Raw genomic sequence first — 24,163 nt, 5'->3', positions numbered from 1 at the left:
GTATCGATCGTCACGGATGAAGACCGTCGAACCCGCGCGTCTCGTGCGCGGTGCGCGCGTCGCCGGCGGCGCCGTCGCGGTAATCCGCGCTTCGTACGCGCGCGAAATTCCCTCCTCAGACTGAACTCTCATACGAAAAAGCTCGGGGGGCGAGGACGACGCGCGCGCGATCTGACGCGCACCTTCTCTGTTCCCCGCGCTCCGCCGCCGGCGAGGCGCTTCTCACCCGGACCCGGGGCACGCGAACCCCGCGCGTCAAAACGCGGCCGCGTGCGATGCCCGAACGCGGCCGGCGCCAGTCCCCCGACCGTCCCGCGCCTCTCTGTGTAATCGTCAATGCGATCGGCGAGGGCGGCAAAGAGAGTGTGCGGCGGGCGACATACACGCGCGAAACGCGCCATGCGTCGACCGACCGATCGATTTCGCGCGAGCGTTTCTGGCGCGGATTTGGACTGATGAAACACTTCGCGCCGCGCCGCTCGACTCCCCGCACGCCCCCCTCGCGCGTCATGGTGAAAACGCGAATCGCGTGCTACTTCGACATCCCCGGCCCGGACAACAAGCCGCACGGCGCCAACTTCGTCGACGTGCGCGAATTCGCGCCACCTCGCCGCCGCGCTTCTTCGCTCGACGCGCGATCGACGTGCGTTTCCCCCGAAGTCCCGCGTCCGCCCACCTCCTCCCGCGACCGACGACCACCCACCCCCCCACTCCCACCCCCACCCCATCGATCCGTCCGCGATCCGTCGCAGGTGGACATGCGCGAGACGGACAGCAAGAACGAGCTCAAGAAGCGCGTGGCGAGAAAGGTCGGGATCCCGTTCTACCGCCTCAAGATGCGCCTCGGCCCGTTCAACGACGTGATGATGTTCGACAAGGAAAGTTATCCCACGCTGAAAGTGGGCAGCTGCGCGGTGTCCGTCGCGTGCGTGGACGAGAGGCTCTCGGGCGATCAGAACACCGCGTGTAATTACTTCGGAGCCGCGGATCACGAGCTCCCGGAGTTCCAGGACGGCACGAAGAAGTTCGAGCCGCACCCGTTCGCCAACTGGCATCAGACGTGGGACGACGTCGAAAAGTTTGGCGCCACCGGGTAGTAGTCGCGCCGGTCCCGTGTGTACGACCACCTCACACTGGTTCCCATACGACCGCGTCGGCGTTGTGAACGCCGATCCTTAAGGACTTTGTTTCGCGAGGTGGACGCCGTTCCTTGATAAGGACTTTCCCCGGCGTCCGTCGGAAGGATCGCGCGCGGATCGGAGGGGGCGCGCGATCATCTCTACATATCTATTCACCGCGCGCGCGACGCGCGTGTTGTACGTACAGTACGTCGAGCGGCGGCTTTCGCGGCCGCCGGCGTAAAGAAAAGTCATCAGTCGCGACCCCGTTACACGCATACCGTACACCCCGCCGACGCCCCGTCCGCCTCCCTCCCGCGACGCCCGCCCGCCCGCCGCGTTTCGCCGCTCGCTCGCCACTCATTAAACCGCATCTCATATCATCACGCCATCGCCGCCTGCAACGCCGCCTGCTTCTCCGCGTCGAGCTCCGCGAACGCCTTTTGCATCGTCTCCGCGGGCAGCCCCCCTTGCATCTGCGCTATCAAGTTCTTCATCCGCGCCCTGTGGGTGGAGTTGAAAGGCGTCAGAAGCGGAGTTGAAAGGCAACGCGGGCGGGGATAGAACGCAAGGGATGGGCGGACGGTAACGACGGGAAAAGTCCTTAAGGATCGGCGTTCACCGCGCCGACGGGGTCGTATGGGGACCGGCGTGAGATAGAACGCACTTCGTCTCCTCCGTGCACAGCGACAGTTTGTCCGACAGCGACGCCGTCGGCATCGCCGTCGCGAACACGCACAGCGCCTTCCCCAGGTGCTCGTGACTCGCGCCCAACAAGTGCGGGTCGTTCTTCTCCAACATCCGCACGAGCTGCTGGTGCACGACGCGCGCCTCAACCTTAGGGTCGAGGGTCCATCGTTCAAAGCGAACGTCGGGGTGGAGTTGAAAGGCGTCAGAAGCGGAGTTGAAAGGCGTCGAGGCGTGTTGTCGGGATTGAAACCGAGGTGTGATGGGCGGAGAGAAACACACGACGGGAAATAAAGTCCTCAAGGAACGGCGTTCACCACGCCGACGCGGTCGTACGGGGACCAGTGTGAAAGACATAGAACGCGCCGTGTCCTCCGTCAGCGGAAGCATCGCGAGCCACTGCGGCGCCACCGCTTCGGGCGACGGCACGGCGACGCGCTGCCACTCCAGAATCTTCCCGAGGCTCGAGATCGCGTTCTCCGTCGCGGAGATGTTGTCCTCGTCCCTCGCGTTCGGGGCTTGAATCACCGCCGCCATCGCCGCGAGCGCGCTCGGGACGTGCGGCGTGAAGTTCGCCCCCAAAGCCGCCGCCATGACGCCGACGCCGTACACCGACGCCTGCCGCACGTCCGCGTCCTTGTCGCCGCACCCGGCGAGGCACGGGCCGATGAATCCGTCCAGATACTTCAACGACGCGCCGGACGCGTCCGACGCGTGCTCCATGACGTCGTCGAAGACGCAGATGGCGATCTTAGGGCCGTTCCGTACGAGCGAACGTCGGGGTGGAGTTCAAAGGCGTCAGAAGCGGAGTTGAAAGGCGTCGAGGGCGGGGATTGAAAGCGAGGGACCCTGGGCGGAGAGAGACGACGGGCAAAGTCCTTAAGGATCGGCGTTCACCACGCCATCGCGGTCGTATGGGGACCAGTGTGAGATAGAACGCACCCGACGCTCCCCCGGGGACCTCTCGGGCGACAGCATAGGCGCGACGTACGTCGCGAGAAGCGGCTCCAACGCGGGGAGCACGCGCGCGCCGAGCGATCGGAGGAGAGAGCCGACGCATTCGGCGAACTGATCGAACACCTCGTCCTCCGCGGCTTGCTCGTCCTTCAGCGCCTCCATCTCCTCGCCGTCGAAGTCCTCCGTGTTCGCGCGCTTATTCCTCTCCGCGCGGCGTTCGAGCGAGCCCGTCAGCGTCTTCTGGAACTGCTCGATCATCGCGCCGATGTGCTCCGCGATGAGTTCCTCCGCGACGCCCGCGCAGTCGCTCATGGACTCCAACATGCTCGCCTGGATCTCAACCTCGGGCTCCTTCGCGAGCGCCGCGATTAAAGGCGGGACGACGAACGCGACGAGCGACTTGACGTACGCCGCGTCGACGACCGCGCCCGTGGCCGGGTTGACGACGCTCTTCTCCATCGCGCACTTGCCCGCGCGCAAGATGTCCGGCAACGACGCCACCGCGGCTTTGCGGACGTCCTCGTGAAAGTAAAAGTCCAGGAGCGGCACCATCGTCTCCGCGACGGGCTGCAGGTACGGCAGGAACCCTTCTTTCAGCTCGTCGACGTAGCAGCACAGCATGTTGCACGCGGTGGCTTTTTCCTCGAGCACCGTCGTTCGAATCGCGATCCGCTTGTCGGCGACGGTGATCACCTCGACGTCTTCGTCCTCGTCGTCGTCCGCGCCGTCCTCCACGTCCGTCACCTGCACGTCCGGCTTCACCTGCGCGGACTTGAGCAGCGGCGGCATGACGACCTGCAGGTACGGAATGAAGTCCTGCCCGAGGCACTTGCACAGGCGCGTCCACGCCTGCTGCATGTACGACGTCGTCGCGTCGTCGTCTTCGAACCCGCCCTGTTGAAGCTGATGCAGCATGTCCATCACCTCCTTGGCATCCGCGGCGAAGCGCTCCTTGCCGACGGCCATGCCGACGAGCGAGATGCACTCCACCGCCTTGGCGCGCAGCATCCGGTGCTCCTTCCCGGCCGCGGCGACGAGAATCTGCTTCAAAAACGGCAGCACCGTGCCGTAATACTTCGCGAACGCCGTCTGCGCGTTGTCCGCGATGGACGCGAGCGCCGTCAACGCGGCCTCCTGCACCATCTTGTGCCCACCCTGCAGCATCGCGAGGAGCTTGTTCATGAGCTGGTCCAAGAACGGCGCCATGTGCTCGGGCGGGCACTCCTCGGAGAAGTTCACCATCGCCGCCGCCGCGTGCGCTTGCACGCGGTGCGACGGGTCTTCCATCGCGCCGAGCAAAGCGGGGAGAATGCGCGCGTGGTCCTTCTCCTGAAGCTTCGGGCCGAGGTCCGTGCACAGCTGTCCGATGCCGTTCACCGCGGCCCAGCGCACGCGCGCGTGCGGGTCGGACGCGACCGCGTGAAGGCACGGCGACACCGCGCCGGCGACGTCTTTGAGCATGCCCTTGACGCACCCTTCCGCGATTTGCGCCAACGCGACGAGCGCGGCGTGACGCTTGCGCCAGTCCTGGTCTTGGATCAACGCCGGGATCGTCGCCGCGGCGCACGGCAACACCGAGTTCGCCCCGAGCGCGATCGCGACGCGGTCGAGGCACTCCTGCCCCATGTCGTACCGCTCGCCCTCGCCCGCGTCGCCGTCCTCCTCCTTCTCCGCGGCGTGCCTGAGGGTCGTTCCGTACGAGCGAACGTCGGGGTGGAGTTGATAGGCGTCAGGTGGAGTTGAAAGGCGTCGAGCGCGGTGATCGAAAGCGAGGGGTGGGAGGAGCGATGCGCCGGGCAAAGTCCTTAAGGATCGGCGTGCACCACGCCGACGCGGTCGTATGGGGACCAGTGTGTAGAACGCTCACCAGCTCGCGTCGTCCTCGACGTCGAGCAGAAAAGACGTCAGGCAGTTGAACAAACGCGGGACGAAGTTCGGGAGCTTGCGCATCATCCCCGGCGCGCGGTCGCGCGCCTCGCACAGCGTGACCAAGAACTCCGTCGCGAGGTGCCTCGTCCCGTCCTCGAGGTCGTCGTGCTCCGCGATCGTCATCATCGCGTCGACGATGTGCGACAGATGTTTCCTCACGAATCGCGGGTCCGAGCCGGCTAGATCGACGAACATTCCGAGCGCCTCCTGCGCGCTGGACTCATCGTTCCCTTGCAGCGCCCCCCCCAACGTCTGCAACATCGCGGGGAGGAGGTCCTGGAACTTCGCCCGGTCGGTCGCGTTCTCGAGCGCCTCGACGAAGCAGCAGCACGCGCGCAGCGACGCGAGTCGCACGTTGATGTCCGTGTTTTGCAGGCACTGAGGGTCGTTCCATACAAGCGAACGTCGGGGTGGAGTTCATAGGCGTCAGGTGGAGTTGAAAGGCGCCGAGGGCGGGGATTGAAAGGGAGGGGTGGGCGGAGAGAGACGACGGGGAAAGTCCTTAAGGATCGGCGTTCACCACGCCAACGCGGTCGTATGGGGACCAGTGTATAGAACGCACCTGGGCGAGGATGCCGTGGAGCGTGTCCAGGTGCGGCACGAGCGACTCGCCGAGGTACTCCGCGAGCTGCGCGAATACGTTCAGCGCGGACTCCTTCAGCGTCTCTTGGCCTTGCGTGACGCACGTGAACAGGAACGGGAGGAGCTCGGGCCACTTTCCGTCGTCGTAGATGCCGGCGGCGAGCTCGCCCACGGTGTCGCACACCTGATGATGAGATGAGGTGAGATGAGGCGATCGCGTCGGTCGGTGGCGATGACGTGGCGATGACGTGGAGCGGAATGTGCGGTTGAGATAGAGACGCGTGGACGGGCGGCGAAGAAGATCCCGAATCCGGGGCCGACGCGTCCTCGAGAGACGAAGTCGACGGAGGGAGGCGGTCTTCTGGACGCGACGAACGAACGAACGGCGTCGCACCTTGCGCGCGATCGTCTTTTGCGTTTCCTCCTGCATCGACTTCAGCAGCTCGCCCTTGATCCCGTCTTGCGTCTGCGGCTGCAGGTTCGCCCACAACGACACCTCGTCCTTCGTCAAGACGCGCCTGAGGAGGATGCTGCTCATCTCGCGGTGCTCGATCGCCGCGGACGTGCGAAGCGCGCGCACGAGCTGCAGGCAGAGCACGTCCGGCTGCGCCTTGCACTGGTTGAAGATCTCCTCGCACTTCGTCCGCGTCGCGTTGTCGACGGACGTGAGCCCGCCGAGGAGTTGCTCGAACGCGGCGAGCGAGTTCATGTCCAGGACCGCTTGGACGTCGGCCATGGCGGCGGCGGGGAGGGGGGGACGGGGGGCGCGGCCGCGCGATCGCGTTTGGTTCGAAAAAAAGCTGTTTCATCAAGGCTGGCGCCGCAAAAAAATTTTAGGGCGTACTTGTAGTAGTCAGACGCGTACGAAAACTCGGCTCTGACTGTTTGATCATACGAAACGTAAACGACATGCTGACGTGACACATACGCAGCCACAAAACTCTCTGCAGTCGGCGCTTTCCGAGACGTCATTCATTGACCGCCGCGCCGCTTCGTCGCGTCGACTCGCGTCGTCGCTCGCGTCGTCGTCGTCGCGAGGACGATGGCGTCGCTCGTGGCGGCCGCGGCCGCGCCGCGACCGCGCGGCGTCGGCGCGACGCGAGGCGACGCGCCGCGCGCGCGAGTCCGCGCGCGCGAGACGACGACGACGACGGCGACGAGCGGGGGGACGTCGTCGGCGGCGTTCTCGCCGCTCGCGCCGCGTCGCCGCGTCCGCCGCGACCGCCGCGTCGCCGCGCCGCCGCGCGCGATGTACGACGACGGAGACGACGACGTTGGCGCGAGGTCGCTCGACGACTACGAGTTCGCGGACGACCTCGGCCTCCGAGGGCCGTACCGCGAGAGGAGAGCCTTCGACGCGGTGGAGTGGCACGCCATGCCGCTGTCGCGCAGGTGCAAAGACGGCCTCGCGGTCGTGGATCGCTCGGGGGTGTGGATCGTCGGCACGACCATCGGCGCGCTGATCATCTCGGTGAGCGAGACCCACCTCGCGGCCCGCGCGACGACGGACGGCTTCGCGCGCGACCGCTCCTTCCCTTTCCGCGTCGTTCACGATTTCATTTATTTGTTCATTCATCACTGACCGACCCGACGCGGACGCGTGGTCGCTCCCTCGCCGCAGGGATTCGACTCTCTGTTCGAGAGCAGCTCGGCGTGGACCGCGGTGGACAAGATCCCGATCGCCGACCTCGCCCCCGCGTGGATGGCGTCGTTCCCGCTCCTCTCCGCTCTCTTTATCGACCCGGATTTCGTCGCGAGCGCGGAGAACACGCTGCAGGCGCGTTTACTACGTTTCGCTTTCGTTCTTCATCGCCCGCCGTCCGGTTTCAACGAACGTTCGATCGCTTGCCCTTTCGACGTTGACTGACCGACGACGACCATTGACCCCACGGAACGCGCAGGCGGTGTTTCTGTTCGAGTTTATCCTTCGCGCGTGGAGCGAGGGGTTCGATCTGAACTACCTGCGGTCGCCCGTCGCGCTCGTGGACTTCGCCGCGGTGCTGCCGTCGCTCGAGCTGTTCATCGGAGGCGGCGGCGGCGCGGCGGCGGCGGCGCTGCGCCCGCTGCGTCTCTTCCGACTCCTGCGTCTGCTGCGCCTCGTCGAGGCGAAAAACGGCGGGCTGAGCGGCGACGCCGACCGCATGACGGATAAGGTCACGAACGTCGCGGTGGAGTTTCTGTGCGTGTTTCTCCTCGCGGGAGAGCTCTTCTACGACCTGGAGTACGAGGTCAACGACAACATCAGCGACGTCGGCGACGCGCTGTACTGGAGCTTTCTGACGCTGACGGGCATCGGGCAGCCGTTCGAGGCGGTGACCGCCGCCGGGAGAGTGGCCACCGTGGGAAGCATCCTCACCGCGCTCGTCGTCGTGCCGCTTCAGGCGCGTTCATATTTACACTGGTTCCCATACGACCGCGTCGGCGCGGTGCACGCCGATCCTTAAGGACTTTTCTTCCAGTCGTGTCTCTCCGCCCACCCCTTCCTTTCAATCCCGACACACCTCGACGCCTTTCAACTCCGCTTCTGACGCCTTTCAACTCCACCCCGACGTTCGCTCGTATGAACAATTACCCTCAGCTCGCGAACCTCGTCGGCGCGACGCAAGAGGCGAAGAAGACGGAACGGCGCGAGGCGAGACGACGGGAGAAGGAGGCGGAGGCGAACATGGCGCGATCGGAGAGGAGAGCGCTGCGAGAGGAGAGACGCGCCGAGCGCGAACGAGCCAAGACGGAGCGAAACGCGCTCGGGACGTTCACCGGAGGCGTGCTGCTCGGCGACGCGTTGGAGTCGTTCGACGAGAGGCGCGTTCTACCTCACACTGGTTCCCATACGACCGCGTTCGCGTGGTGCACGCCGATCCTTAAGGACTTTTCCCGGCGCATCTCTCCGCCCACCACTCGCGTTCAATCCCCGCCCTCGACGCCTTTCAACTCCGCTTCTGACGCCATTGAACTCCACCCCGACGTCGCTTCGTATGGGAAATTACCCTCATCAGCTTGGACTTTGGTAGCGGCAGCGCGGACGGCAGCGGGAGCGGAAGTTTCGACGAGGGTCCCGCGCGCGGGGGCGGCGGCGGGAGGGGTTCGGCGATGAGCGACCGATCGGACTGGCCGCGGGTCTTGGCGGAGAGGAAGAAGAGTTCGAGCTCGGTGTCGAAGTCGTCGAGGTCGTCCACGTCGAGGTCGAAGCCGAAAGTTCCGGACGAGGAGCTGGATCCGATCGACGCCATCGCGCGCGCGAGCGGCGTGCAGCTCACGGTCGATCAGAGCGACAGCGAAGACTCGTTAGACGAGCTCATGTGCGCGACGACATCGAACGTCGCGCGCGCGTTCGAATCGCCGCCGGAGACGGAGGAGGAGGAGGGATCCCAACGGGCGTCCATCGCGTCAATCGGGTCGAACGGGATGAAGCGCGAGCTCGACGCGGCGCGCGCGCGGATTCGAGCGTTCGAGGACGAGGTGGACGCGCTGAGGGACGAGAACGCGCGGCTGCGAGAGGCGCTCGACGCGAGCGGCGGCGGCGCGGTGGCGGCGCCGGAGGTTGTCTCCGCGTCGGCGGACTACGAATCGTGACGAAGACGAAAATGAAGCGATCGCGTCGTGATTAATTTATCTCTCTACGGCGGAATCACAACTGTACCCCTCCCTACCCGACGGCGTCGCTCGCGCCTCCGGAGCGATCCACCGCCTGCGCGTTCGCCTCCGCCTCGCCTCCGCCTCGCTTCGCCCCTCGTCAGTCGAACAATTCGTCGTCCGAGTGCTCGAACTTGATGCTGTTCACCTTCTGGTCGTCGATCAGCCCGCCTCGGTAGGTGCTGCGCTTCCGCTTGTTCTTCTCGTGCCTGAACCGGTCGCCCTTGACCTGACCGAGCACCGCCTGCGCTTTCCACCCGACGCCGTCCTCGCCGAACGTGCCCTCGTACGTGTTGTCCCAGCTCCCTTTCTTTCCCATCCACTCTTCGACGTTCACGCTGTATATCGATCGATCGAGGATGGATTGGATCATGTCTGATCAGCGACGGGCCGGGCGGGGCGGAAGGACGATCGCGAGGAGCGCGCGCGCGCGTCGTGTGCGTCGTGTGCGCTGCTGTGTGACGGTACTGTTACAACCGCCAACCCAAACCGACCGGAACCGAACCGAACCGGGCGAAACCGGGGCGAGGGTGAAAAACTCACCGTTGAAACGGTTTCGCCGCCTGGCTCCGCGTCACCCTCCTGTTCTCCTCCGCGCCGGGCGCGGATTTCTCCTTCGCCGCGGGCTTCGCCTTCTTCGCCGCGGGCTTCTCTTCTTCCTCCGACGACGAACTGCTGCTGCTGCTGCTGCTGCTGCTGCTGCTGCTGCTGCTGCCGCCGCCGCCGCCGCCGCTCTTCGATTCGCTCTTCGACTTCGACTTCGACTTCGACGCGCTCTTCGAGTCGCTGTCGCTGTCGCTGTCGGACGACGACGAGTCCGGCTTGGGAACCGCCGCCTTCGTTTTCTCCTCGCTCTTCGAATCGCTGGAAGAGGAGCTGCTGCTGCTGCTGCTGGACGCCGCCTTCGCGTCCTCCGCCTTCGCCGCGGGCTTCTCGTCGCTGTCCGAGTCCGAGTCCGAGTCGGAGGACGAAGAGCTGCTCGACGACTTCGACTTCGACTTGGACTTGGACTTCGACTTGGACTTGGACTTGGAGGAAGAGGAGGACGAGGACGAGGAAGACGAGCTCGAGTCGTCCTTCTTCTCCTCCGCCTTCGCCGCGGGCTTCTCGTCGCTGTCGGAGTCCGAGTCGGAAGACGACGAGCTCGAAGAAGAAGAAGAAGAAGAAGAAGAAGAAGAAGAAGAAGAAGAAGAAGAAGAAGAAGAAGACTTGCTCTTCAACTTCGACTTCGACTTGGACTTGGACTTGGACTTGGACTTCGACTCGGACTCGGACGAAGAAGAACTGGAGGAGGAAGACGAAGAGTCGTCCTTCTCCGCCTCGGTCGCCGCCGCCGCCGCCGCGCGCTTCTCGTCGCTGTCGCTGTCGCTGTCCGAGGATGACGACGAAGACGACGAAGACGACGAAGACGACGACGAAGACTTGCTCTTCGACTTGCTCTTCGACTTGCTCTTCGACTTCGACTTGGATTTCGACTTGGATTTCGACGAGGAAGACGACGACGAGCTAGAGCTGCTCGAGTCGTCCTTCTTCTCGTCCGTCTCCATCGCCGTCGGCTTCGCGTCGCCGTCGCTGTCCGAAGACGAGGAAGATGAGCTGCTGCTGCTGCTGCTGCTTGACTTCTTTTCATCCTCCTCCGCGGCGGCGGCGGCGGGTTTCTTTTCGTCGGCGGCGTCCGAGTCCGAGTCCGAATCGGACGACGACGACGAGGACGACGATGACGACGACTTCGACTTTGACTTCGACGCGCTCTTCGACTTCGATTTGCTCTTAGACTTCGAGCTGGACGACGACGACGACGACGACGAGCTGCTGGACTTGCTCTTCGACTTGCTCTCGCTCTCGCTCTTCGACTTCGACTTGGACTTTGACTTTGATTTCGAGGAGGAGGAGGAGGACGACGACGACGACGACGACGACGACTTCGCCGCGGTCTTCGCCTTCTTCGCCGCGGGCTTCGCGTCGCTGTCGCTGTCGCTGTCCGAGGACGAGGACGAGGACGAGGACTCCGCCTTGCGCTTCGTGCCTCTGCGGGGAAGGAGGGACGGGTCAGCGACGGACGGACGGACGGAAGCGAACGAACGATCGATCGACGCGACCGATTTGATTTCCCCGAGACGACGACTCGCGGCGGCGGCGGCGGGGATGGATCGGCGCGGATCGGCGCGGCGACCGCGACGGCGACGCGGAAGCGCGCGTCGTCGAATCGCACCTGGCCTCGATGAAAACGTTCGCGATCTCGACGAGGTCCGCGTCGAGGTTCTTCGCCTGATCGGATCGCGAGAAGACGCGGGGGACGGAGGAGACGTCAGCGCGGACGGTCGGGCGGTGGGCGGCGTCTCGGGGACGACGAAGAGCGCGATGAGATGATTGGATCGGAATCGGGGGACTCGCCGTCTTGCTCGGCGTGAGGTTCTTCTTCTTCGCCTCCGACTTCAGCGCGCTGAGGGTGTCGTTCAGGCCGTTCGCGGCGAGGTACGCCTCCACGGCGGGGACGAGGTCCGCGGGTTGCGCCGACATCGCGGAAGTCGTTCTTCGCGCGACGCGTGCAGAAGAATTTGTCCGCGGTGTCGGCAGGAAGGGGCGGCGCCGCAAATGTTTTTTTTGGTTTTTTTGGCAGCGCAGCCGGCGCCGATCGCCCATAACCTGCTCTTTTTTTACCGGCATCAGATCGTGACTGCGCGCCGTACGAACGGTCACGCGAAAAAGGTCGAACGCTTTTCTGCGGTCGTGCGTGCGCTTTCGCGTCGCCGTGTGGACTGCGCTCGTTTCGCTTTTTGCAATCGGCGCACTTTCGAACGCATTCACACGTCCTCGCGCGGAGACCCTCGCCGGCTCCCGACACGCAAAACCGCCTCCGTAAACCACCCTCACGACACAACAACAACACCACCGATGGCGGCCGCTGGATACGATAACCTGCAGCTCCGAGGGAAGTACGGCACGGAGAAGTACTGGCCGGAGAAGAAGCTGAAGATTTGCGTCACCGGCGCCGGCGGCTTCATCGCGTCGCACCTCGCCAAGAGGCTCAAGGAAGAGGGGCACCACATCGTCGGATGCGACTGGAAGAGGAACGAGCACATGCCGGTGCGTCACCGGCGGCGGCGTCGACTCGAGACGTCCTCGCGAGAGCGCCCCTCGCGTCGTCCGTCCTCGCGAGATCTCCCCCGCGCGCATCCCCGCAGCGCCGCTTCGATGCCGTTTATCCGCAATCGAACGCGTCGTCGTCGACGTGTCCCACCTCTTCCGTCGTCTCCGCGATCGATCGATCGACGACGACGACGACGACGACGGACGCTCGCCGCGCGCGTTCGAACGCTCGACGTCTGCGAGACGACGCGCGACCCGCGTTGACTGACCGCTCGCGCCCGCCCGCCCGCCCCGTCGCTCGTCCGCTCACCTGCGATGCCACGACAGGAGGAAATGTTCTGCGACGAGTTTATACTCGCGGACCTGCGTCTGTTTGAAAACTGCCAGAAAGTCCTCAAAGGCTGCGACCACTGCTTCAACCTCGCCGCAGACATGGGCGGCATGGGCTTCATCCAGAGCAACCACTCCGTCATCTTCTACAACAACGTCATGATCTCTTTCAACGTCATGGAAGCGTGCCGCGTCGAGGGCGTCACGCGCGTCTTCTACGCCTCCTCCGCGTGCATCTATCCCGAGGGCGCGCAGCTCACGACCGAGGCGCGTGTTCGTCCCATGTCACACTGGTTCCCATACGACCGCGTTCGCGTTGTGAACTTCATTCCTTGAGGACTTTACTTCCCGTCGGCCGTTTCTCTCCGCCCATCGCCCCCCGGTTTCAATCCCTACGCGACCCCACGACGGGCGCCTTTCAACTCCCACCGGTCGACTGACGCCTCGCGACTCAACCCCGACGTTCGTCGCTTCGCACGCACGCTCAGCTCTCCGCGGGGCTGAAAGAGGCCGACGCGTGGCCGGCGCAGCCGCAGGACGCGTACGGCCTCGAGAAGCTCGCGTCCGAGGAGGTCTACAAGCACTACCAGAGCGACTTTGGGATCCAGACCAGGATCGCGAGGTTCCACAACATCTACGGCCCGTTCGGGACGTGGAAGGGGGGCCGCGAGAAAGCGCCCGCGGCGTTTTGCCGCAAAGCCGCGACGGCGACGACGGAGGTGGAGATGTGGGGCGACGGCCTCCAGACGCGGTCGTTCACGTACATCGACGACTGCGTCGAGGGGATCGTCCGCCTCACGAAGTCCGACTTCTGCGAGCCCGTCAACTTGGGCTCGGACGAGATGGTGTCCATGAACGAGATGCAGGCGCGTTTTTTTTTTTTTTCTCACACCTGTCCCCGTACGACCGCGTCGGCGCGGTGAACGCCGATCCTTGAGGGCTTTACTTCCCGTCGTCTCTCTCCGCCCACCAACCCTCGGTGGTTTCGATGCTCGACCCTATGACGCCTTTCAACTCCTCCTCCGTCTGACGCCTTTCAACTCCACGCGCCCCGACCCTCCCTCGACCCTCAGGCGCTCGCGCTCGGCTTCGCGGGTAAGCCGGACATGCCCATCAAGCACATCCCCGGTCCCGAGGGCGTCCGCGGCCGCAACTCCAACAACGACCTCATCAAGGAGAAGCTCGGGTACGCGCCGTCCGTGCCGCTCGCGGAAGGCCTGAAGGTGACGTTCGAGTGGATCAACGAGAAGATCGAGGAGGAGGTGAAGGGTGGCGCGAACGCGGAGGAGGCGTTCAGCAAGTCGACCATCTGCGGGACGATGGCGCCGACGGAGCTCGGCGCGTTGCGCGCCGCGGACGGCCAGGAAGGCCTCAAGGCGAAGTGAGTGATAAGTCGACGAGTGGCCGGCCGTCGCCCAACTGTCCTATCTATCTATTTTTTGCTCGCCGGCGGCGGCGCGTGCGAACGCGCTCGCCGTGTACATACGCGCGACGCCCTCGCGATCGATCGATCGAGCGAGCGGCGGTTCGGAGCGAAATTCGCTTCGCTAATTAATAAAGTCTTTTTGCACTGCCAAGCTTTTAAACACGTCGACTCGACGCGCTCGTCACCACTGCTCGCCGACGTCGTCGCCTCGAATCTTCTTCCCGCGCCCGCGTCCGCCCCCCCTCTCGCGCGTGAACCGCCCGGGCGAGAACGCGTCGATCTTCGTCCGACTCTTTCCGTCCACGACGAGCTCGCTCACGATGCGACCCGTCACCGGCGCCCACAAGATGCCCCAGCAGTTGTGCCCGCACGCCATGTACGCGCCGTCCACGCCCGGCACGGCTCCCAGAATAGGCAGCGCGTCCGGGGGGCACGGCCGCATGCACGACTGCGTCTTCCGCGGGCCGCCCGCGCCGACGCTGGCGCTGAGGCCCGCGAAGGATTTCGCGCCGGCGGCGACGCGCGACGGGTCCGGCGTCACGACGTCCGCGCGGTCTGTTAAACGATCGGCGGGCGACGTGGCGGGAAGCGATAATGCGATTGGTTAGTGGTTTGATGACGTGGAAGGATGTTAGAAAAGGGTCTCCGCGCCGACGCACCCAGGTCACCGCCAGGCAACAGCCGAGTCTCGTCCACGTACTCGCTCCCGCCGACGCCGCATATGTACACCTCCCCCGTGCTCCGCGGGTACACCTCGAGGTGGCAGTCGTTCTCGTCCTCCGCGCAGAACAGCGCCGCGGGCTCGTTCGCGACAGCCTCGGAGGCGTCGTAGAGAAGAGAGACGCTCTTGAGGACGATTCCGATTCAATGAGAAGCGACGGACGTCGGGGTTGATGAGTTGAAAGGCGTCAGAAGCGGAGTTGAAAGGCATCGCGGGCGGGGATTGAAAGCGAGGGGTGGTGGGCGCAGAGTGACGAACGACGAGAGATAAAGTCCTCAAGGAATGAAGTTCACAACGCGAACGCGGTCGTACGGGGACCAGTGTGAGATGGTACGCGCCTTGATGCCCGTCATGGGCACGTCGATCTCGAACCACTCCGACGCGCGCGTGGACCACGGGCCCATGGCGACGACGCAGACGTCCGCGTCGAGCACGGACATCTCTCCGGTCTCCGCGTCGACGACCTCGACGCCGGTAACGGACGCGCTTCGACCGTTACTTCCGTCGCGAGCGGCGAGCCGCACGCCGGCGACTTCGCCGATGATCGTCCGCGACCCCTCCAGCTTCATCGCCTCTTCGTGCAGCCGCGTCGTCAGCTCCAACGGCGTCACCTGCGCGGTCGCGTCGTCCATCATCAAACAGCTCGCGATCTCGCCGTCGAGCCACGACACGAGCGGCGGCTTCTGCGCGCTCAGCGAGCCGCCGCCGGCGACGGACAGCGTCGGGATCTTTCGGTACGTCTTCAGGGCCGTTGCATACGAAGCGATGATATCGGGGTGGAGTTCAAAGGCGTCAGGGGTGGAGTTCAAAGGCGTCGATGGCGGGGATTGAAAGCGAGGGACCCTGGGCGGAGAGAGACGCCGGGAGAGAAAGTCCTTAAGAAACGGCGTTCACCACGCCGACGCGGTCGTACGGGGACCGGCGTGAGGAGAACGCGCCTTCAGCTCGAGATCTGCCGCGAGTCGCTCGTGGAGCGCGAACGACTCGCGATGGAGCGCCTGCGTGACGCCGCCGTCGCCCCAGCCGCCCGCGAGGAAGCCGCCGGACTTGCCGCTCGCGGCGGCGGCGATCTCGCACCGCTCGACGATCGTGGACGGGACGCCGCGCGCGCTGAGGGCCATTCCATACAAGCGAACGTCGGGGTGGAGTTCATAGGCGTCAGTTGGAGTTGAAAGGCGCCGAGGTCGGGGATTGAAAGCGAGGGGTGGGCGGAGAGAAACGCCGGGCAAAGTCCTTAAGGATCGGAGTGCACCACGCCGACGCGGTCGTATGGGGACCAGTGTATAGAACGCGCCTGAGGAAGTACGCGACGGAGCATCCGATGACGCCGCCGCCGAGGATGACAACCTTCGGCGGCGTCTTCGACGGGGCGGCATGGGCGTCGGACGGCGCGGCCGACGCCATCGCGACGCGGACGCCGCCGCGGCGCGACGACGCGCGCCGCGACGACGACGACGACGACGACGACGACGGGAGCGACGCGCCGCACGCGGCGGACGCGGCCGTGGGGAGGAGCGGCGCGGGCGGCATGGAAGTGCTTCGTCGAGCGCGGAGACGCGACGACACGTGTCGGAACTTCCTTGAGGTGCGTTCTATACAAACAGTTTTTCACCCATACATCGGTTTCAACACTTTATCGCGTCTCCTTTCAACTGACCGGTGAACTATGGCCCTCCTAACTAGAACACGTTCCCGATCATGACCGTCCCGCCGTCGCCGTACGGCCTCGCGCCCGCGCCCGCGCCCCCCACGCTCGCGCGACACAGCGGGCACGTCCGCTCGCGCTCGAACCACTCCCCGACGCACCCGTCGCAGAAGACGTGCTCGCACGCCAGCTTGACCGGGTCGTCGAAACGCTCCTGCGGAGGAAACGCCGGGAGAGAAAGTCCTCAAGGAATGAAGTTCACGACACGAACGCGTTCGTATGGGGACCAGTGTGACAACTCGCGCGATCGGGGAGAGGCGCCGGTCAGTCGCGCGAGGGCGTCGGAGACCGATCCGGTCGAGCGCGCGTCGTTCGTTCGCGTTCGTTGAAAGGGAAGGGAAAGTCCTCATCGAGGAACGGCGTTCACCGCGCGAACGCGGTCGCGCGGGGACTACTGTAGTCATACAGTACGCATCACTCACCTGGCAAATCGCGCACCGGTCGCCAGCCTCCGCGACGTCCGCGGGGGAAGCCCGCGCGCCGTGGCCGTCGTGCGCGCGCGCCATCGCGCGCCACGCCGCGATCGCCGCGACGACGCGCTCGTAAGTCGCGCGCGCTTTAAACAAGAGGTAGCACCCCGCGAACGCGCCGCCGAACGTCGACCGCGACGCGAAGTACGCGAACCAAACAGGCGTCGGCGCGACGCAGCGATACGTCAGCGACGCGTTCTATGGGGTGGAGTTGAAAGGCGTCAGTTGGAGTTGAAAGGCGTCGATGGCGGGGATTGAACGCGAGGGTTGGGCGGAGAGATACGCCGGGCAAAGTCCTTAAGGATCGGCGTTCACCACGCCGACGCGGTCGTATGGGAACCAGTGTATAGAACGCACCTCGATGAACGACAGCCGCGCGGCGAGCGATCTAGAGACGGCGCGTCGTCGCGCGTTCGCGAGGCGTTGGCGCTTCGGAGACGACGGCGACGGCGACGGCGACGACGGCGGCGGCGGGTCTCCGCCGCCGACGTCTCCGTCTCCGCCGGCGCCGGCGCCGCGCTCCTTCCTCCCAAACTCGCGGATCCAACGCCAGCGCCAGCGCGAGGGACCCCCGCCCCGGACCCCTCTCGCACTCCTCCTCCTCCCGCCGTCGCTGTGTGCCGTCGCGGCGTACGTCCCCGCCTTGACCACCATCGCGACGTACTTCAACACCAAGTCGACCGCGCACGTCCGCCACGTCGCGTCGACGAATCCGGGCGCGGCGCCGTCCGCGTCCTGCGACGCGAGCGGTCGAGGCGAGACACTTGTCAGTCAGTGATTGGTTGAGCGTATGTACACGTGTCAAAACGAACGAGGTATGGAACGAACGCGTGGGTGGTGAGAGTAAAGCGCGCGCAGAGCGCGTCGGCGAATCGAATCCTTCTCGAGTGACTGATGAGAACTCGGGAGGAGGTATCGTCGCGCGGAGAGATGAATGCACGGCGCGACGAACGAACGAATGCGCCGCGCACCGTGCCCCATCGCGCGAAGCCCCACGCCGCGGGGTCGTCCGCGCCGTCGCCGCTCGGCAGCGTGAACAAAAACACGCGCCCCCAGAACGCGTCCGTCGGGTACATCGTCCGCAGCAGCGTCAAGTGCGAGAGCAACACGACGGTCAGCGCCACCGCCGCGCCCGCGGGAGACGCGTCCGCGCCGCCGCCAGCTGTACCGCCAGCTGTGCCGCCGCCGCCGTCGTCCCCTCGCTTCGTCTTCCCCACGCGCGCGCGTAGGTACGCGTCGCAGCGCGTCAGGACGACGAAGAAGAACGCGTAGACGCAGATCGCCTTGGCGTGCGACGCGAAGTGCGCGAGGAGGAGGAGGAGGAGGACCGGGACGGTGTGCTCGAGCCAACGCGTCGCTGTGAGGTCGCCGTGTGTGTTCACCGGTCAGTTGAAAGGGGAAGCGATCAAATGTTGAAAGCGGGCGATGCGTGAAAAACGAAACGTTTGCAACGAACGCACCCGAGCGAAACGCCGCCGAGTTGGTCAAGTCCGCGGCCGCGTCGGTCGGCGCGCCTCCGTCTTCCCCGACGCCGTCGTCGCCGCCGCCGCTCGACGGCGTCGCGCGCTCGCCGTCCGCGCCGCCGCCGTCCGCGCGGAGGCGCTCCCACGCGCGCTGGAGCTCGCCGAGCCCGGACTCCACGTCGCCGCGCGCGCCTCCTCCGTCGCCTCCCCGTTCGCGTCCTCCTCCTCCACGTCCGATGCCCGCGACGTCGTCGTCGTCGTCGCCGCGGTCGCCGCCGCTGTCGTCCGTCGCGCGCGCGAGCCAGTCGAGCCCGCTCGAGAGCACCCCCCGCCGCGGCGACGACGACGACGACGCGGGCGCGAGCGTCCCGCCGCCCCGCCGAATCATGGATCTCAGCGTCGACGCCACGAGCGGGTCGTCCGCGGCGAGATGGACCACGCGCGGTCCGTCGCCGGGCCCCGCGCGGCCGCCGCCGAGGGGGTCGAAGACGCGCCGTCGCGGAGGCCCGCGGTCGCGGTCGTCGCCGCCGCCGCCGCCGCCGTCCGCGTCGTCGTCGCGACCGGGCATGGCCGGCCGCCGCGGCGACGAGAGTGACGAGGCGGATGGTGATGACGAGACAGGCGGAGGGAGCTCAGGTTCGCCCGACCGCGACCGGCAAGTTTTTCACCCATCGCCCGGTTTCAACATTTGATCGCTCCCCCTTTCAACTGACCGATGAACTGTTTTTGTATGGAATGGCCCAGGCTGCATGATAGATGAGACGAGCTCCAGAGATATTTGCTCCGGCGCGCGTTGACTCGGCTCCTGCGACCACTCTCATCACACCACCGCGCGTCGTCGAAGCGTCGCGGCTCGGAGGACACCGATCGATCGAGCGTCCGGAAGGTCCGCGGCCGCGCTCGCCTCCCCGCGCGCGCGTCGTCGCCCCCTCGACGCGTCGCGATCGCTCGCGCCCGCGTCCTCGGCGCGGACGACTTTTTCGAATCTTCCCACCCTCTCGCCGATCGATCTTGACCCGTCCCCCTCCCCGCTCCCTCCCAGACGACGACGACGACGACGACGACGACCTCGCGATGACGCTCTCGCACGGCGGGAAGGAGAACGCGAGCGGCGGCGACCGCGGCGCCGCTCCCCATCCTCCGGACGGCGGATGCGGCCGCGTCCGCGGATGGCTCTCGCGCGCGGGGCTTCACGCGTACCACGAGGCGTTCGCGCGAACGACCGAACGATCGTTCGGCGCGCTGATGATGTCCGACTTCGCGTCCCACGGCGTCGTGGACACGGCGGATAAGCAGAAGTTATTCCGTCTGATCAAGACGCTGAACAGCGAGGGCGCGTTTCGAAGCGCGAGGAGCGCTGCCGCCGCGGGGGAGCGATCGAGGGGTGCCAACGCGATGAATAATGTGCGTTCTATACACTAGTCCCCATACGACCGCGTTGGCGTGGTGAACGCCGATCCTTAAGGACTTTGCCCGTCGTGTCTCTCCGCTCATCCCTCGGTTTCAATCCCCGCCCTCGGTGCCTTTCAACTCCAACTAACGCCTTTCAACTCCACCCCGACGTTCGCTTGTATAGAACGGCCCTAAATCTTCACGCGACGGCGGCGTCGACCCCGCGGCGGTGTTCACCCCCGAGGCGCGGCGGCGGTACGACGACGTCATCCGCGCGGAGCCGAACCTCTCGCCTCTGCTGTCCTCCCCCGTGGACGTGGACGACGACCTCCTGAGAGAGGCGCACGGCGTCGCGGGCGGGCTCGACGCGGAGGGCGGATCGCTCCTCGACCTTCGCGACCGAGGCGGCTTGGGCGAAGATTTCCTCACTCGCGTCATCGCCAGTCCCGGCGGCGATTCCGGCGGCGATCTCTCCGCGTCGCCGCTCGAGAAGCTCCACGAGCTCTCGCGCGAGTACAACAACAACAATAACGCGACGACGACGGAAGAAGAAACGGCGGAGCGGAGGGCGTTTCTCGACGCGACGACGACGAAGATCGAGCCCGCGTCTTCGCCCGCGCGCGTGGCGTCCTTCGACGGCGACAGATCGAAGATCCGCGTCGTCGTGAGGAAGCGTCCGATGAACCGAAAGGAACACGAGCTCGGTCAGGAGGACATCGTCACGATGAATCGCGCGGATCGAAATCGATCGGGCGACGCGGGGACGACCGGGACGACCGGGACGACCGGGCTGGGCGGTCGCGGTATACCGGGAAAAGTTGTCGTCTGGGAACCTAGGCAAAAGGTGGATCTCACGCGGTACACCGAGCGGCACGAGTTCGCGTTCGACGAGGTCTACCCGGAGAGCTCCAACAACGACGAGATCTACCGCGACTGCGTGAAGCCGCTCGTGGGGAGCATATTTCACAGGTGCAAGGTGACGTGCTTCGCGTACGGACAGACGGGGAGCGGAAAGACGCACACGATGTCGCCGCTGCCGATCCGAGCCGCGGGGGAAATTCTAGCGTATCTCGCGAGGCCGGAGAACGCGTCGCTCGCGTTGCACGTGTCCTTCTTCGAGATCTACGGCGGCAAGGTGTACGACCTCCTGAACGGCCGAAGGAAGCTCGTCATACGCGAGGACGCGCGGTCGCAGATGTGCGTCGTGGGTTTACAAGAGTTTGAGATCGCGGACGTGGATCTCGTCGAGCGGCTCATCGAGCACGGAACCGCGGCGAGGTGCGTGGGAAGCACCGGCGCCAACGCGGAGTCGTCGCGCTCGCACGCGATCCTCCAGCTCGCGCTGAAGCGCCGCGGCGGATCATGCGGCGGAAGCGGCGGCGGCGTCGGAAGCGGCGGCGACGCCAGCGGCGCGAAGAACGACGCGGAGTCGATCGCGAGGGAGGCGGCGGAGACGCTTCAGATGCCGCCGTCCGTCGCCGCGCGGATGGCGGCGAACGAGAAGGTGCGTTCTCCTCACACTGGTCCCCGTACGACCGCGCACGCGTGGTGAACGCCGATCCTTAAGGACTTTTGCATTCGTCTCTCTCCGCCCACGCCTCGCTTTCAATACCCGCCCTCGGCGCCTTTCAACTCCGCTTCTGACGCCTTTCAAATCCACCCCGCGGCGAACGACAAGGGCGCCACCCACGAGATCGCGCACGGGAAGTTTTCCTTCATCGACCTCGCCGGCAGCGAGCGCGGCGCGGACACGACGGATAACGACCGTCAGACGCGCCTGGAGGGCGCGGAGATCAACAAGTCTCTGCTGGCGCTGAAGGAGTGCATCCGAGCGCTGGACATGGGCGCGTCGCACGTGCCGTTCCGCGGGTCGAAGCTCACGGAGGTTTTGCGGGATTCTTTTTTAGGCGCGTTCTTACGCTGGTCCCCGTACGACCGCGTTCGCGTGGTGAACGCCGATCCTTGAGGACTTTTGCCGTCGTCTCTCTCCGCCCAGGGTCCCTTGCTTTCAATCCCCGACCCTATGACGCCTTTCAACTCCGCTTCTGACGCCTTTCAACTCCACCCCAGGCGACGCTCGGACGGTGATGATCGCCAACGTCTCTCCCGCGACGGGCTCGTGCGAGCACACGCTGAACACGCTGCGGTACGCGTACCGCGTGAAGGAGCTGCGCGGCGACGGCGGCGGGAACGGCGGCGGCGGCGGCGGCGGCGGGAAGAAGTCGGTCGTCGGCGCGGGGCGCGCGCTCGCGGCGGACGGCGTCACGCCAATCAACGCGGGGACGTCGTCGTCGTCTTCGAGCGGTCGCGGCGGCGCCGACGCGTCGGAACCCGCGATACCCCTCGAGCGGCCGGAACCGTCGAGGGTTCGGCCGAGCACCGCGAGAGAGGGGGGACGGTACGGGTACGCGAACGCGGGCGGCGGCGCCGCGGGAGCGAGGGGGGTGGCCGCGTTATCGTCGCGAGACGTCTCCGGCGGGGCTTCTTCCGCCGACGACGCCGCCACCGCGGCGGACCCGCGGACGACGGCGTTCGATCCGACCGCGCCCGCAGTCGCGACGAAGCGACCGACGACGGCGAACGGTGGCGACGCGTCGTCCGTGCGGAGGAGCCTGAACTCGTTGAAACTGACGAGCGCGGACCGACGCGCGGCGAACGCGTCCGGCGGCGGCGGGAGCCCCGCGAAGGGGAGCCCGAGGAAGCCGCCGCCGTCGTCGTCGTCGGGGTCGGGGTCGGGGTCGTCGCGGATCCCGCGCCCGTCCACCGCGCCGCCGTCGCGCGCGTCGCCGACGAAAGCCGCGGCCGCGAGACGCGCGGCCGCGGAGAGAGTCGCCGCGGTGATTGCGGAGAGGGAAGAGAAGGAGCGCGGCGCGGCGGCGGCGGCGGCGGCGGCGGCTTCGCCCCCCGGCGGCTTACCGCCGACGCCGAAACGCGCGGGCCCCGGCGGGGGCGGACCCGGCGCGGTCGGCGGCAAGTCGCGCCTCGCGACCGCGGCGACGACCAAGACGCGCGCGGCGACGCACGCGGCGACGGCGATGTCGCCGTCGGCCGCCGCCGCCGCCGCCGCGCGAGCCGCCGCGGACGGCACCGGCCCCCCCGTAGACGCGGCGAAGATGGTCAAGGCGCGTATTCCTCACACCAGTCACCATACGACCGCATCGGCGTAGTGAACGCCGTTCCTTAAGGACTTTTTCGCCGGCGTGTCTCACCTCCCAGGGTCCCTCGCTTTCAATCCCGACACACCGCGACGCCTTTCAACTTCATCTGACGCCTTTCAACTCAACCCCGACATCATTCGCTCGCACGGACGGAACGACCCTCAGGCGCACGACGATCTCATCAACTTGATCCTCGAGGAAGAGGAGGAGGTGATCGCGGCGCACCGCGCGACGATCGAGCAGACGATGGAGCTCGTCAAGGCGGAGATGAAGCTTCTGTCGGACGTGGACAAGCCCGGGAGCGCGATCGACGCGTACGTGGAGAAGCTGTCGCGCGGGTTGGAGAAAAAGGCGACCGCGATCGACGCGTTGCGCGCGAAAGTGAACGCGTTCCAGACGCACCTGCGCGAGGAGGAAATCCTGAGCGCGTGCGTCGGGCTGAACTGAGACTGACGGCGCGTGGCGGCGTTGGTGGCCGCGACGGTTCGCGGTGTGAATAGTCGTCGTCGAGTAGTTCGACGTGATGATCGAACGCGAAGAGCCTCTCTTTCTTTTCACCCGCCGCCGACAGGAAGAAAACTATTCCGTTAGTTCAAGATCTGATCGCGTCGCGTCGCTCGCTCCCGTCCCTCCTCCTCCTCCTCCGCGCCTTCCCGCGCGTCCGTTCCGTCCTCTCTTCTCACTCGCAGCTCTTCTCGTACGCCGCCGCGTCCATGAGCGAATCGAGCTCCCCCGCGTTCGACATCTTCACCTTCATCATCCACCCGTCTTCGAACGCGCCCTCGTTCACCTAGGGTCGTTGTCGGGGTGGAGTTGAAAGGCGTCAGATGGAGTTGAAAGGCGTCGATGTGTGTCGGGATTGAAACCGTGGAGTGGGCGGAGAGAAACGTCGGGCAAAGTCCTTAAGGATCGGCGTTCACCACGCGAACGGGGTCGTATGGGGACCAGTGTGAAGATAGAACGCGCCTTCCCGGGCGCGTCCGCGAGGTCTTCGTTGATCGCGATCACCTCCCCAGTCACCGGCGAGTACACGTCGCTCGCCGCCTTGACGGACTCGACGACGCCGAACGTCTCCTTGTGCGTCACCGTGCTCCCAACCTCCGGAAGCTCGACGTAGACGACGTCGCCGAGCTCCGCCTGCGCGTGATCCGTGATCCCGATCGTCGCGACGTCGCCGTCGACTTTCGCCCACTCGTGCGACTGCATGTATTTGAGCCCCTCGATCACGGTGCTCATGGCTCGCGCGTTCATCGCGGGCGCGGCGGCGCGGAGGTTGAGCATCGGCGCGGCGACGCGGCGCGAGAATTGACGGAGAGCCATCGTGGGGGGGGGGGGGGGGAGATCGACGCGCGGCGTGGAGTGGATCGGTGACCGCGGCGAGGGGGACGCGGAGGGAAAACACCGAGCGCGTCGTGACGAGCCTGATCCGCTTTGTTGGCGCGTCGTGTACGGTCGATCGCCGCTGCTCCGCGATCAAACGATTTTCACCCGCTCACGTTTGA

General features: G+C 66.0%; 11 protein-coding genes across 11 annotated transcripts; 5 read left to right on the top strand and 6 right to left on the bottom strand.

Annotated features, from left to right (window-relative positions):
• Positions 1–509: 509 nt before the first annotated feature.
• Positions 510–1,097, top strand: MICPUCDRAFT_54298 (uncharacterized protein; the record flags this gene model as incomplete). The annotated part of the gene is made up of 1 exon (XM_003064480.1): positions 510–1,097. The coding sequence occupies one exon, from the start codon at positions 510–512 to the stop codon at positions 1,095–1,097; it is 588 nt and encodes a 195-aa protein (XP_003064526.1).
• Positions 1,098–1,364: 267 nt separating this feature from the next.
• MICPUCDRAFT_37032 (uncharacterized protein) lies at positions 1,365–5,982 on the bottom strand (the record flags this gene model as incomplete). The annotated part of the gene is made up of 7 exons (XM_003064319.1): positions 1,365–1,622; positions 1,786–1,955; positions 2,148–2,555; positions 2,748–4,443; positions 4,630–5,069; positions 5,254–5,457; positions 5,668–5,982. The coding sequence occupies 7 exons, from the start codon at positions 5,980–5,982 to the stop codon at positions 1,502–1,504; spliced, it is 3,354 nt and encodes a 1,117-aa protein (XP_003064365.1). The 3' UTR covers positions 1,365–1,501.
• A 333-nt stretch (positions 5,983–6,315) lies between these two features.
• Positions 6,316–7,717, top strand: MICPUCDRAFT_54295 (uncharacterized protein; the record flags this gene model as incomplete). The annotated part of the gene is made up of 2 exons (XM_003064479.1): positions 6,316–6,816; positions 7,175–7,717. 2 exons carry the CDS (start codon positions 6,316–6,318, stop codon positions 7,715–7,717), a joined length of 1,044 nt encoding a protein of 347 aa, XP_003064525.1.
• A 646-nt stretch (positions 7,718–8,363) lies between these two features.
• MICPUCDRAFT_54294 (uncharacterized protein) lies at positions 8,364–8,846 on the top strand (the record flags this gene model as incomplete). Its single annotated transcript, XM_003064478.1, has 1 exon — positions 8,364–8,846. The coding sequence occupies one exon, from the start codon at positions 8,364–8,366 to the stop codon at positions 8,844–8,846; it is 483 nt and encodes a 160-aa protein (XP_003064524.1).
• A 160-nt stretch (positions 8,847–9,006) lies between these two features.
• MICPUCDRAFT_54293 (uncharacterized protein) lies at positions 9,007–9,279 on the bottom strand (the record flags this gene model as incomplete). Its single annotated transcript, XM_003064318.1, has 1 exon — positions 9,007–9,279. One exon carries the CDS (start codon positions 9,277–9,279, stop codon positions 9,007–9,009), a length of 273 nt encoding a protein of 90 aa, XP_003064364.1.
• Positions 9,280–9,445: 166 nt separating this feature from the next.
• Positions 9,446–11,451, bottom strand: MICPUCDRAFT_54292 (uncharacterized protein; the record flags this gene model as incomplete). The annotated part of the gene is made up of 2 exons (XM_003064317.1): positions 11,119–11,451; positions 9,446–10,934 (listed from the first exon to the last, which is right to left on the bottom strand). The coding sequence occupies exons 1-2, from the start codon at positions 11,424–11,426 to the stop codon at positions 9,446–9,448; spliced, it is 1,797 nt and encodes a 598-aa protein (XP_003064363.1). The 5' UTR covers positions 11,427–11,451.
• Positions 11,452–11,801: 350 nt separating this feature from the next.
• Positions 11,802–13,711, top strand: MICPUCDRAFT_46037 (uncharacterized protein; the record flags this gene model as incomplete). The annotated part of the gene is made up of 4 exons (XM_003064477.1): positions 11,802–11,993; positions 12,324–12,599; positions 12,815–13,171; positions 13,400–13,711. The coding sequence occupies 4 exons, from the start codon at positions 11,802–11,804 to the stop codon at positions 13,709–13,711; spliced, it is 1,137 nt and encodes a 378-aa protein (XP_003064523.1).
• Positions 13,712–13,865: 154 nt separating this feature from the next.
• MICPUCDRAFT_54289 (uncharacterized protein) lies at positions 13,866–15,877 on the bottom strand (the record flags this gene model as incomplete). The annotated part of the gene is made up of 5 exons (XM_003064316.1): positions 13,866–14,307; positions 14,412–14,598; positions 14,776–15,316; positions 15,377–15,583; positions 15,726–15,877. 5 exons carry the CDS (start codon positions 15,875–15,877, stop codon positions 13,934–13,936), a joined length of 1,461 nt encoding a protein of 486 aa, XP_003064362.1. The 3' UTR covers positions 13,866–13,933.
• A 275-nt stretch (positions 15,878–16,152) lies between these two features.
• Positions 16,153–18,679, bottom strand: MICPUCDRAFT_54288 (uncharacterized protein; the record flags this gene model as incomplete). The annotated part of the gene is made up of 5 exons (XM_003064315.1): positions 16,153–16,332; positions 16,601–16,846; positions 17,006–17,383; positions 17,620–18,005; positions 18,109–18,679. The coding sequence occupies 5 exons, from the start codon at positions 18,677–18,679 to the stop codon at positions 16,153–16,155; spliced, it is 1,761 nt and encodes a 586-aa protein (XP_003064361.1).
• Positions 18,680–19,185: 506 nt separating this feature from the next.
• Positions 19,186–23,108, top strand: MICPUCDRAFT_43440 (uncharacterized protein; the record flags this gene model as incomplete). Its single annotated transcript, XM_003064476.1, has 4 exons — positions 19,186–19,515; positions 19,688–21,032; positions 21,574–22,619; positions 22,860–23,108. 4 exons carry the CDS (start codon positions 19,186–19,188, stop codon positions 23,106–23,108), a joined length of 2,970 nt encoding a protein of 989 aa, XP_003064522.1.
• An 81-nt stretch (positions 23,109–23,189) lies between these two features.
• On the bottom strand, positions 23,190–24,000 carry GCSH (glycine cleavage system h-protein). Its single transcript, XM_003064314.1, has 2 exons — positions 23,628–24,000; positions 23,190–23,451 (listed from the first exon to the last, which is right to left on the bottom strand). The coding sequence occupies exons 1-2, from the start codon at positions 23,979–23,981 to the stop codon at positions 23,341–23,343; spliced, it is 465 nt and encodes a 154-aa protein (XP_003064360.1). The 5' UTR covers positions 23,982–24,000; the 3' UTR covers positions 23,190–23,340.
• Between the last annotated feature and the right edge of the window lie 163 nt (positions 24,001–24,163).

This window comes from Micromonas pusilla (genome assembly GCF_000151265.4).
Source record: "Micromonas pusilla CCMP1545 genomic scaffold MICPUCscaffold_17, whole genome shotgun sequence".
In the NCBI taxonomy this organism is placed as follows: Eukaryota; Viridiplantae; Chlorophyta; class Mamiellophyceae; order Mamiellales; family Mamiellaceae; genus Micromonas; species Micromonas pusilla.
The sequence above is the reverse complement of the archived record's forward strand: the minus strand, read 5'-3'. Positions and strand labels throughout refer to the sequence as shown.